Raw genomic sequence first — 13,209 nt, 5'->3', positions numbered from 1 at the left:
TGGATTTCAGACACCCCAGATTTCAGGACTGTAGGTCAGCTTCAGATCAGGTTGGGTCCCTTCCCTACTGCTTCCGGGACCAGTCTGCCCAGATGGTGGTAGCAAACCCTTTGCTGGATATTCACCTGAGTGGTTTATTGGGAACAACCAGCTTCAACGTGACATTTACCTTTGGCCATTCGGTTGAGTTGCTGGCCTTTTATTCCACCCCCAAAGACTGGGACACCACAGAATATCAGAGTTGGAAGGGACCTCAGGAGATCATCTAGTCCAACCCCAATTTTTTTTCCCCAGATCCCTAAATGGCCCCCTCAAGGATTGAACTCACAACCCTGGGTTTAGCAGGCCAATGCTCAAACCACTGAGCTATCCTCCCCCCAGGAACCAGAGTCAGTCAGGAACCAGAGCAGGGGAAAGCTATGTGATCCTACAGACAAATACCACATCACATACTTCAAGGAGGAAGGAAGGAGTGAGGATGTTTCCCTATAGATTTTACTTAAACTCTTCCCAGGCTAGTGACGCTGGAAATCACTGTAAACATCCAACAAAAGAAAAGGCAAAGAGGAGATTCTGGCCAAGTGGGCTTCCCCGCCTCTCATAAATTCACTCCCAACCCACCCATCAATGGTGTGGCATAAGGTAGGATTCTTTTGGATAGTCTGTGAGCCCGCTAGTGGCCATTCCCATGTTCTGTGCTTTTAGAAGCCTCTAGAAAGCAGCCCAGACCACACCAGGTATGTAGCTAGGTCTGGCATGTTCGTGTGTCTTTAGTAAACGTGGTTATTTGGGACCCCCAACTGCGGCCTTGTCATTTTTCATGTTATTTTTGCTACGTAAACACCAAATAGGCACAGCAATGGCTAATCCAATCCCTATGAACAATGCTTTGATGCAAAAGCAGCACCTAATCAACTGTTGTGCTCTGCTGAGGTTTGCAGCCATGCTTAATAAATCTGCCAGCACCCAAGGAGTTAAGGGGCAGAAACCTTCCCCTCTTGTTGCTACTGAGAGCCTAAGGACATAATAATAACAGCTAATCCTGGAAGTTTTGGAACAAATGTGCTATTATGCAAGGACAGGATGTCTCTAGTTCAAAGGAAACGGGCCTAAGGCAATTCTCCCTTCAGCAACTCTGGATTTGTTTTCCTTTTTTAGTCAGGGTGTCCCTCACCCAGGCTTAATCATCCTGCGCAAACTCTGGTGCTGCTGAATATCGTGAGAATTATTAAATCGGCTCCTTTCACCCTGGAAGATCCTCCCCAATGTCCCTGAAAAGCATCTGGAAAATTCTGTACAAACTAGAGGCCTGATCCTTCATCTCATATACACCCAAGTCCATGATCACGTCAAAGAATCACTTTACCCATCACAGACATGCACCCACCTCTGGAGTGGAACATAACTGCTCTTTAGCATTACACAGAAGCATTAAACAACAGTTAGGCCAGGAAGTGACAAATACCATAGCCAGCTGAGCCTGAGGGAGGTCTTTAGGGTGGCAGAATTTAAATACCCAAACAGGATGCTGGCATTAAAGTCCTTACTTGTGAGAAACGTGTCATGGAAACGTTAGTGACCACAAGTGGTCAGGATATCGATTTTACATTTCATGCAATAGACCCAGTGCCCCATACTACCCTGCTGAGGTGCTGTCTCAGTTTGATTCAGACAAGGGCATCCCCTGCCAGATGGATAGATTCCCAGATTCTAAGGCCAGTGTGATTAGGAGTCTGACCTCCTGTATAGTCCAAGCCATGGAACTTCCCTGAAGTAACTCCTGTTCGAAGCAGAGCATTTCAGAAATGCATCTAATCTTGATTAAAGATTTCCAGTGATGGAAAAGCCACCATGACCCTTGGTAAGTTGTCCCAATTTTTAATTATTCTCACTAAAAAATTGTGCCTTACTTCTAGTCTGAGTTTATCTCGCTTCAATCTTCCAGCGACTGCATCTGTTACACCTTTGTCTGCTAGTATGAAGAGCCTTCTAATATCGAAGATCCGTTCCCCACGTAAATACTGATAGACTGTGATCAAGTCACCCCTGAACCTTCTCCCTGATAGACTAAACAGACTGAGTGTCTGGAGTCTTTCGCTCTAAAGCGTGTTTTCCCATCCTTTAATCATTCTCACAGCTTCTCGCCAATTTTTCATCAGCCTTGTTGATCTTGATCACCATATGTTGTTATTAACATCCTCTCCCCGGAGGAGAAGATACACACAGACTACGCCGCAGTGCACATTAGAGACAACCACCCCTGGACAGAGCTGTTGTTGAGTCTTCCAAACTCCTGCTGCGTGTGTCTCTGGGGAAGCGTTGGTCAAGGACCAAACCACACAGCTGTGCAGCCTGCCCCTCCCCAGCGTGATGCTGTTCTCTGGAATACTGAGGTGACTGGAAAATTGACTGGTGACACCACACTGATCATTAGGAAACAAACTCTCCCTAAGTCGGGCACAAGTCGAGGCAGGATTTGGTGCTGCGTATCTATTGTATTTTTTCATGGTTGTTGGTCCCCAAGAATTTTGGAGAAAAAGCTTCATGCCACTATTAGGCTGGGTGTTTCACTCAGAGAGGTAGGAGACTCTTGTGGTTTGTCATCAGAAACGCTGGATAGGAAAAAGAAAAGGAGGACTTGTGGCACCTTAGAGACTAACCAATTTATTTGAGCATGAGCTTTCGTGAGCTACAGCTCACTTCAACGGAGCTTATGCTCAAATAAATTGGTTAGTCTCTAAGGTGCCACAAGTACTCCTTTTCTTTTTGCGAATACACACTAACAGGGTGCTACTCTGAAAGCTGGATAGGAAATGCAGCCTTATGCCACGTAGGCGGGGTTTGTTTATTCTCTAAGGGCCACATTCCGAAGCAGTGTTGCAAGATTCCTGGGGAGCGGCAGAGTGATGCCTTAGAAATTGCGTAACGAGGCAAATTTGAACTTGCCCCACAGGAGATGTCCTGAGAAGACCTGGAGGGGCATGAATTGCACCCGGCTGCCTAACTGGCATGTTGGCTTGTGAGTCCCTCAGGGCCAGAGGCAAAACAACACTAGGAGGCTGTGTGCTGAGGGCAGGCCTAGGGCAGTTAACACCTGCAACTAGGTTCTGAAACATGCACCACCCACCTAGTGTGAAAGTTTTTAATTGTCCCTTTCAGCACAAACTGCGGGTCCTAGGGTCTGCCTCCCATGCGGTATGTGGGGTGGCTGCGACCCAGCGATCGCAGTAACAGATTTGGATAGACGCTGATTGATGTCTCTTTTATACCAATGCTCACTCCGAGGTCAGCCCAGCAGCATGGACCCCCCCGGCCAGCCTGGCCTGTTATGTTGCAGAGGCTGACGGGGTCTTGCCTTGCGTTCCGCTGCCATGAATGAGACTGACCCACCCGACATGGTGTTACCCAGTTTATCACATTGTCTTCTACCTGCTCTGAGTGTGCCCCAGTCTGGCTGTGTCCAAGGCACACCCTCTTTCTTCAGCACCACACCGTCCACAGGCTTTTTGCCAGTCCCTCCCTGGCACCCTCTCATGGTGTACATCCTTTCCCATCTGCAACGGCTGCTTCCCCTCCTGCAACCAAGTTCTATGCTGCTTTTAGCCCTTCCTTTCCCAGGGCAATGCTGTTGCTCTGGGCACCAGCAGCATGGAGTGTAGTTCTCTCTCTTCCCATCCTCCTCTGCCGTTTAATTCTGTTCCATGCTGTGGACCAGGTCTAGATGCAGCCAAGACAACAGAAGGGCCAGCAGGCCAGCAGAGGCTAACCCTTTGATCTGCCCTGTGTCTGCCACCATCTGGGCTAGATTGCCCGATTACTCAGTGGGTGTTTTGATTGGATCAGGTGTCCTAGAAATGCCAGAGCCGGCCCATCTCCGTTGACGCAATGAGGCATGGATTAAAGGATTACACCCAGGCTGCAGGATTGACGCTCAGCTGCCTGCAGTGATCTTGCTCTGCTGTGTGCATCTCTTTGGATTCAGGCAAGTAAATTGGAAGCTGGGTTAATAGCTATACTACTGAAGCCCATGCTGAGTAGAGGGTTCAGGGTTATGGAGGCAACCTGCCTAGGCATTGGTTTAATTCAGCTGCCAGGGTGGGAAGAATCACAATATAAGCTCGTGGAATGACTCAGCAGAGGAAATACAGAAGCAGACAGCAAGGTCTTTCTCTCTAGGAATAATAGCTCAGAATGGGGAAGCAAAATAAGTTCACGCTACAAAAAGGAAAGCAGAAAACTCCTCTCTCCCTCCTAGCTAGGGGTTCCTCAGAGTTTTCTGTCCTTATGTGAGGAGCATAAACTTCCCAGGGACCCTCCCCTTTCTGCCATCCAAACAACCCGTCCTCCAGCCCTTCCCCTGAGCAAAAGCAGGAGGCAGCTGAGCTGAGATTAACCTTTGTTCACTGAGGACCCTGCCACTTTGGTGATGGGGAGAAGCATCACTGAAGCACTGACTTGCACAAGAATTGCCAGACTGATACAGCCATGATCCAGTGTCCTGTCTCTGACAGTGGCCAGCACTGGCTGTTTCACAGTGTGTTCAAGAAACCCTGCAGTAGGCAATTATGGGATGACCTGAGCTCAGTGGAAATGTCTTCCTGACCACCAATAGTTAAAGGCTGGTTTATGCCCTGGAGCCCTTCTAAACCTCTTGTTTATTTGTAATATTTATTATTCTAACTATGGCTCTTGTTTCCCATATCAATGTCCAATTCCATTTTGAATCCTGCTAAACTCTTGTCCTCAATATGTTGCACAGGCCAATGGTAAGAAAATGTATTTCCTTTTCTCTTCTCAATCTAATTGAATGTTCCCTTGTTTTCATACTATGAGCCAGGATTGAATGGAAAATCATGATCCACCTTCTTGATCCCATTCACTATTTGTACTGTTACACTGAAAGCTGCTAATGGCTGCCATCCGTTGGGTCTCTGATCCAAAAACAATTGCAATGGCTGTGCCAAGCACTCTTTCAGACTCCATAGAAGGAAAAATTAAGCCCCTTTATGTACTAGAGACAGCTACAAGCAATGGAGGGACCACTCAAGGCACATGGCAGGTCGCAGCTAAGCTGTGTGGACTGAGAGGGTTGCCCTGATAACCCTGATACAGGGGCTAGGATATTGGTTCTGCAGCCAGTGTGCATTAGAGGCAGAAAGCCAGAGAAAGCCATCAGAAAGCCAGGAGAAGCAGTTGTGAGTGTGACCCTGAGAGGAAGTGGAAAGACAGAGTTTCTTGGGCACAGAGCTCACTGGTGTAGCAGACTTGGGGATTCTGAGCAAGGAAACTTCCTGCTGTTGGTTGTTCCTACTGTGTTCAGGGAAACAGGACTTTGTGTGCATCTTGGGTAAATAAACAAGATCGCCCCAAGAACAGACCTGCCTCAGAGCATCAATTTCTCATCCTTTCATGGAAGCAACCCTGCAAGGCCCCGCTTTGTCTAACCTCTGGGGCCAAAGGAGCAACAATTAAAGATAGCCAAAGGAACTTCAACGGACCCATATTCCATCAGAATACACAGTTCCATTGAAATCAAACCATTTCACAAAATCAGGTCAATTTTACCAGCGTTGTGTTTGGGGAAAAAACAGGGGGAAATGTGTTGACATTTTCTGAATGAACCATTTTGATTGTTTGTTTTGCAACAATTTTCATTTCAAATTTGTAAAAATGTTGTCTGATCTACAAAATGAAACAGACAGAACTGAAAACGCAACATTTCAGCTGACCCAGAGTGGATGTGTTGGGGGAATTTGCCTTCACGGAGAATTTTGAAAGCTTAAAAATCTCAGAACACTTCACGGAACAGACCTCACAGCCTCCACGTTGCTCTCACAGTAATACTTTGATCACGTCCCCTCTTATTCGTCTCCTAAGATCGTCAGTGATCGCTCTTCCCTGACAGTTGTTCCAGGCCCCTAGCCATTCTCCTGCAGTGTATTCCTCAGGCGGGACTGGGCCCGGTTGCTGCCCATCTGCTGACCGCACACATTTGGGGAACTAAACCTGAGTTTGCCATGGAATTCCCAATGGCGTTCGCCTTCTCCTGCTGTCCGGTGTTCAGCTGCCACCCCCCTCAGCTTCCCATGGTCACTTTGCTTCCATGGCATTTCCAGGGATGGCCCCAGGGCCTTACGCCCTTAGAATGAAAACCAAAGCCCAGGGAAAATACATAAATTAGTCTTTAATATACAGCGAGGGCTCCAATGGCCCGGTGACATTACAATGGGCATCACACATGAACAGCCTGTACCACCGGTGCTCAGACAGCGAATGAAGAGCGGCCCCCACGGCAGAGCCCCCAGCGTGGGGTTTATTTACACATCAGCAATTGAAATGGTTACAGTGGACAGAAGAACAACGGCGACTGGGGATACACAGCTTCCAGTGGTCAATGGCATCCAGCTCAGAAAGGCCCTCCTCAGGCCTGGTCCAAAGCCAGCTGAAGCCAAGGGAGAGACTCTCCTTGACGTTGCTGGGCAATGGACCAGGCCCTGTGTTAGTTCTCCAGTACCGGGTGAGGATGGGAACCCAGGCTGGATCTCTTGCAGGGGTAGGTTTAGAATGTGTGGCCCCCTCCCCCAGAAACAAACCCCTCGTACGGGTGAAAGGTGCCAGCCGGAGAGCCCTGGAGAATGAAACCCATTGTGCCTATAGGTGCATCTGGGATATCAGTGAGGGCCGCGTCCCTTGCACTGCCCTGCCGACGGGCCTCAGCTCTGCGCTGGGGCGGGGAATGTCGTCTCTGTGGCCCATTCAACCCTTGGCCTGTCTGTGGAGACTGGGCACGAGATGGGTCAGCGAGTGCCAGCTGCCGGAGTGGCTTTTGGCTGCCGAGCCCTGTCCACTAGACTAGTGGTTCCCAAACTTTTTACTACGATGACCCGCCAACTGCGTTTTGTCTGTTTTTCAGACCCGCCATTGTGTCTACAAAAGGTCCAGATTCATGGGAGGGGCCCAAAATCAAAGGCAGGGTCCTCCTCCACTGCCGCTGTCTCCTCCCCTCCTCCCCCACCGAGGGGGCACAGACCACCCGCAGTAACCCCTGTCCCCCAGTCTCCCAAACCAAATCCTGGCTGGTTGCAGAGGGGAGGCCCCAAGGGGGTGGGGGGCAACGGCTGCTATCCTGCAGAGCTGGGCCCAGCTCCCTGCTCCGGGCCCTGCGACCCTATCCGCCAGTTCGCAGCGCCACTCAGGTTTGACTCAGCTGCCCCGCCATCAATGCCCAGAATGCGGAGCCAGTCCCAGCCTCTGCGGGGTGAGTGTGGGGCGAGGTTTCTCTCCACACACACACACCCCCAAACCCTCCCTCCGTACCAATCTAGAACCTTCCTGCAACCCAGTGGCAGGTGGGGACCCACCGTCTGGGAAACACTGCACTGGACAATACCCAATGTCTAGCAGGCCATTGCGTGGCCATCAGATTTCAATAACCAGCATCGAAGCAGGCAGGGTTCAGGCCAGCACCCTGGGGGGAAGGTACCCACAGCCCGGTAGAGATCCCCCAAGCCACCTGGTCCCCACTAATCACAAAGGAACACAGTCACCATTATCACCTGCTACGAAAGCAGCTGTGCAAAGCGGGACGGACATAGTCAAAGTGCAACAAGGTGACGGCTCCTGAGTGTCGTATAGGCCCAGACTCACAGGTGCATTTGTGGGGCCAGAGACCTGTGCAGCCACAATAGGATTCTAAGTGCGGGGGGGCCACATCCTGGCTGAATGTGTGGTTTACAGGGGGCCACTTCTCTGGGACAAAGGACGGAGCTTTTTAAGCACACGGCTAATTTTTCCTTGTGCCTGTAGCACCATCAGCAGCCTCTTCCATTACTGCTCAGTCTAGTCCACGACATAAGGAGATCCCGTGTTCTGAGACCGAGCTGCACGAAGTTGGGAGCCAGGGAGAAGCACAGGGTCTGTCTGTGTCCAGCAGCCTCAATGAAGTATCCCCCTTTCTATGTCAGTGAGTCCTGTCTCTTCGGTGCCAGCAGGGACATAACTGACCCTGCATAAGTAGGAGGAGGGCAAGCCCCTTTGACACGCTTTTGTCCATCACAATGGGGAGAACCTGCTGAGGGTTACAGGCCTAGGTACAGCTACAGGAGAGGGGTTCATTCCAGACCCAGCTACATTCCTCTGGCCCTAGGGAGCCTGAGAGCCTATGCCTACCGGGACTCCAGCTGGTGACTTTGTAGGTGCCAAGGGGGGATGTATTGGGGGGAGGGGGCTGGGGGAGCCGCTTCAGTGAGCTCATACCCAGGCCTTGACTTGAGTGCTCCACTCCCTGGCACAGTTGCACAGCCCCCCCTCCTCGTACCAGCGCCACTTCACCCCCTTGTAGACGGCCCGGGCGTAGGGCTGGAAGCACAGGAAGAGGCGAAGGCGCCGTGCCAGGCTGCAGTAGACGGCCATGGCCACCACGATGAGCGGGGACATGATGACGAAGCCGAGGATGATCAGGGCAGAGGAGCTGTTGTCGTCCAGGATGGTTTTGCAGTAGTCGGCGGAGGAGTGCAGCACCTGCAAGAGACGGGAGAAAGGGCAAAGCGGGTCAGAGGCCTGGGGCAGAAGCCAGGCTTCCTTAGCGCCATCACACTCTTGTGTTCTCAGTCTCCTGGCAGGCTCCCAGTAGGTACCGGCCCTGGCCTGAAGTAGGTCTGTCTGTTCTCAGCCAGACAGCTGCTCCCGGCAGCCAGACACTTGGATCGATGGGATTTTAATAGGAATTTCAGAGGATTGTTTGTAAACACAGCTAGTGCCCTTTGTACCAGATGCACAGCCGGAAAACTCAACAGCGAGGGCCCTCGGGACAGCACGATCCATGAAAGCGCTTCAGAAACCAGCACCGTGCCCCAAAGCTGAATAATACCACAACTGAAGGGGTGGAAAAGCACGGGGCTGGGAACCAGGAGATCCGGGCTCTGTGGCCTACATGTATTAGGGGCAAAATGCTCCATGCAAAAAGCCCATCCCCACTGCAGGTGGGGTCCAACAGAATCCTGTTACTATTTGTAATGGCTCCAAGACGCCCGGCCAAGGTCAGGGTTCCACCGTGCTAAGTAGACACAGAATAAACATCCCTGCCCCAAAGACCTCCCAGGCTAGATAGCTAAAGGAAGTACAGTTAGCTCTGTTCCCAGAAGGGAGCTGAGACACCAGGTGGTGTCCACATTGTACAGTTAGCCTGGGCTGCCTGGGTGTTGCCCCTAAGCCTGCTCCTATCCACACACACAGCCCTTTCCCCTGAATGTTGGGGTGCCCAGCTAGCCTAGAGGTCACGTGCCACTTTATGGACAGAGGCTAACCCACTCCAGTGCTGATAGTCCTCCTGAGCCTTCCCACAATCCCGCCGTGTGTCCAGAAGGGCAAACAGGTTCTTCAGCAATTCACGGGGAAAGAATCCTAGGGGGGGCCTCAGTTTACTGCAGCACAGAGACCCATGGGATATATGTCCCCAGAAGTCCTAGCAACACACACGGGAGAGTGCAGCGCGAGGGAGGACACGGTAGCACAGCAGGGCTTTCCAGCGTGGCTGCTCATCCCCAAGCGAGGCTAACCCAGGTGCTGATCACCCGGGCCAATTCTGCAGTGAAGACGCACTGCCCAGATGAAGGGACTTGCCCAAAGTCCCACAGACCAGTAACTGGACTCCTCCTGGGTCTCCATCCAGCGCCTTAGCCCCAAGACCAGCCTTCCTCTCTCTTCCAAGCCAGGCCTGGCAATTTCCAGGCTGCCTCACAGAACCTCTTTAATCAGGCGTTTAGTTAATCAACCATCATTACAAGGCCAGGGCATTGCATGCAGATAATGGAGCAGGAAATGTTAATTGTATTGACTCATCCCTAATAATATACTTTTGTATTTGCTAGTTTTTGGCTACAAAGATCCCTGATGCTACAGTGACGCGGGCTGCAAAAGCACATTGACAATGATAGAAAAATAAAGAAAATACAGCTAGATCTTAGCTTCTAATGACAGAGAAAGAGGAGGCGGAAGGGGGCAATAGATGTGCTTGTGGTTAAGGCAGCGGTCTGGGACCCCCAGCCAAGCCATCCATTCAGTTCTCAGCCCTGGCACACACTGCCTGCACACATCAGCGCTACCCTAGCTCTCAATCTTCTGCTCACATATCAGATCCCTTTCTCCTACCCAGCACCTCCTCAGACTCGGAGATCTTCAGGGCAAGGACTGTCTCTCACCACATATTTGTACAGTGCCTTGCACAATGGAACCTCCATCTCAGTTAAGGGCTCTAAGCACCATTACAACACTAATAAAAAGAACAGGCGTTCCAAGTGCAGCTACCCGTACACTCTGCATGAGTGGACGACAGCAGTTTCCCCCGTCTCTTTCCCTTTTAGAAGGCTTCTCTTTCTTTCTCAGTGTCCCCACAGCAAACACAACCCATCCGGTTTTAAACAATCCTTATTTGCTCCACGCAGCGTAAAGGGCAACCTATAAGTAAAGGAAAAGCACTGAAAAGCATCAACCCAAAGACAGAAGGAATGTGCTCGCCAAACTGCTACTGCCTTGCCAGAGCACAGTTCCTTCCTGCACCCATTCAAAGGCAGAAAATAATTGTGTTCTCCAGCTATGGAAAAGGCAGTCCCTGGCTTTCTCTTCTGATCCGACTGACATACTCACAAAGGGATACAGGGATATTCTCTCAGCTGGAAGCAATTCACTATGCTTACGAACTGGAACTCAAGGCCTTCTAAGCTAATGGTCCAGGCACCGCAGAGTTTAATGGGGGAGCATAATGTTCCAGTCCTTGCTGTCTCATCTCTCGTGACTTGGGCTCAGTTTGTGGGCTAGGTTTATGATTTCACAGGGAGGCTGTCAAGTCACAGGAGACCCAACATTTAAGGTCAGCACAAAGATTCTTCTATAAAACCTAACTCACACTGCCCCGAAGGGGATGTTGCTCTGCTTATGAGCAGAAAGCGAAGCCATTTTGTTCTCAGAGCTGCTGCACCCGGTTATGGAGGGAACGCACATACTGTGCTCTCTCTCATGGAGACTTTATTATGGCTAATGTTTGTTGTCATTTTTCTTTAATCTAAAACAAAAGTCATTTTGGGTCTGGACCTACCTGATTACCATTTGTATGTAAAAAAACATGACACCCTCCAGCCTAGATGGTTTCAACTAGGCATAATTAATGCATGGCCCATACATATTTAGCCAATGGACATTTCTTTATAACTCATACATCTGGAAGAAGGGGCTGTTAGATACCACAGAGGGGTATAGGAAGGAGAGCTAGAGAGATAGATACAGAGAGTTTTTCTGCTGCCTTCTCTCCCTAGCATTATTTCAGCAGGGAGTTACAGGGGAGAGGCGGGCTTATCTTTATCAGATTTTTGTATGCATTGTTGCTAACCCCTGGTTGGTGCAAGTCATCCCTGCTGCACCACCATTAATGCTCACTCACTTCCCTAGCTCACAAGGGTGTCTTGGCACTTACTCACACAAAGCACTTTGAAAATGCAAAGTGCTTCATCCGTGCCAAGTCATACCTGCATTGGAGGCTGAACTGCAGCCGAGCAAAGCCCTCTGTCCCTTGCCTTTGCTGCATCCTGTCCACACGGTGCTGCCACTCGGGCCCCTAAACTGAGCCAAACACAACAAACAAACAAACAAACAAATGGCAGCCCATGCAATCCAAGCCCAGCAAAAGCATTCCCCAAAGCTCCTGGAACTAGCGAGGTTTCAATCTGGAGGAAGTCTTGACTGGTCAGTTACAAGCTGCGGGTTTTGTCTGAAAAGCCTTCTTTGGTGGACCCTTTGGTTTCAACCTCTGCAGCGCTGACCTCTTTCAATCACTCTCCTAGCTGAGAGCTCATTTTCAAGGGCGTGCCATTTCAAAATGGTTCTCTCTCCCTCCTCCCCGATGCACTGAGCTGAATGGCTGATTTTATGTTTTTAATCTCGCCCCCCCATCCCCTGGCTGGCAACTCTCTTGTACAATTAATGCAGAATTAATAGGAGGTAAGGAGGGGAGCGAGGATGTTTTCTGAGAATAGCTAATGGGGTTGATGTCAAGGTCATTTGATTACTGGTGACGGAAGCAAATGAAAGCTCAAGGATATGTTCCCCCTCCCCATCCCACCCCAGCTCGAAAGCGGCTGGCCACTAGAAAGATCTTAGACCCAGCCAAGCAAGAAATTAAAACTCAACCCAAGCTGATTCAGTCAAATGAAGCCATCTCTCAAAAAGGTAAAGCGCTCTGAACTGTTTCACTGGCTGGCTGGTTTTCTGCCAGCTGCCTTTGATGCAGTTTCCACACCTTCCCTCTGGGTTCGCATTCCTCCTTCAGGGCCTTTGCATTTCATTTCACACTGGACCCCATTCAGCCCTGGGCTGACCAGGCTTATTTAGAGTATCTCTTGGGCTAGAGAAAAGACAGAATTTAGTGATGGTGAATAGAAAGGTGATTGGGGATGTGGGATATTGACAGACCCTGTGGTTCTCTTGGGGTCCTTAGCTCCCACACTGACTAACACAGTCAACATACAGGCTCTCCCAAAGTTCTGGCCTGGAATAGCCAGTCAGAGAATGCATTACAGAGTAGACAACAGGTGTAAATAGAGTCAGTGGAGAGCTCTGTTCTCAATGGAATTGTAACCATTTATACCAGGAGCAGAATCTGGAGCAGAACTTGTTAAGCTCACAGTTAAAAGAGTTTCCCACCATGGCAAGTGCACTCCCATGTCCCTAAAGTTGTGAGAACGGGGCCAAAACGAGCCATTCATCCAAACCCAATGAGCTGTGGGTGTCTGGAAAAAACAGGAACAAGTCTAAATAACCTTGCTTTTGATTTTGCTAACACCAAATTCCCACCAGTGAGGTTTTGCAAAACGTAGGCCAAAGCCATCTCTGGTTCTGCCTGTCTCTGATCATTATTAACCAGCCTTCGCCTGGTTGCTTCACGGGGTTAAAACTTAGAGTCTTTTATGACACGTTGATTGTCAGAAATTTGTCGATTTCACCAACAAACCTCTCAGGTTTATTAAGAATAAAACCTTAATGTTAAGTACTAAGAAGTTTACTTATTTTTTGTGCAGTTCATGGCCTTGGTATCAAACTAAACTGCACAATTCAGGCAGCTTTAGCCATAATGAGGAGAAGCAAAATGCAAACAGCAAACCTCTGAAACCTCCTAGGGCAGCCAAAAAAGCTATTTAGAAGCAGGCAGCTTCCCACCAC

At 49.9% G+C, this 13,209-nt stretch overlaps 1 protein-coding gene across 1 annotated transcript in view; it reads right to left on the bottom strand.

The window, feature by feature from the left end:
- Window positions 1-6,166: 6,166 nt before the first annotated feature.
- TMEM278 (transmembrane protein 278) overlaps window positions 6,167-13,209 on the bottom strand; it is a 43,439-nt gene continuing 36,396 nt past the window's right edge. Inside the window, exon 2 of the mRNA XM_048825196.2 lies at window positions 6,167-8,520. Within this exon, the coding sequence (XP_048681153.2) occupies window positions 8,251-8,520 (270 nt within the window). The 3' untranslated portion in view covers window positions 6,167-8,250. The remainder of the gene's footprint in view (window positions 8,521-13,209) is intronic.

Source organism: Caretta caretta, chromosome 18 (genome assembly GCF_965140235.1).
Source record: "Caretta caretta isolate rCarCar2 chromosome 18, rCarCar1.hap1, whole genome shotgun sequence".
Taxonomy (NCBI): domain Eukaryota; kingdom Metazoa; phylum Chordata; order Testudines; family Cheloniidae; genus Caretta; species Caretta caretta.
This window is presented reverse-complemented; position numbering and strand designations above follow the sequence as displayed.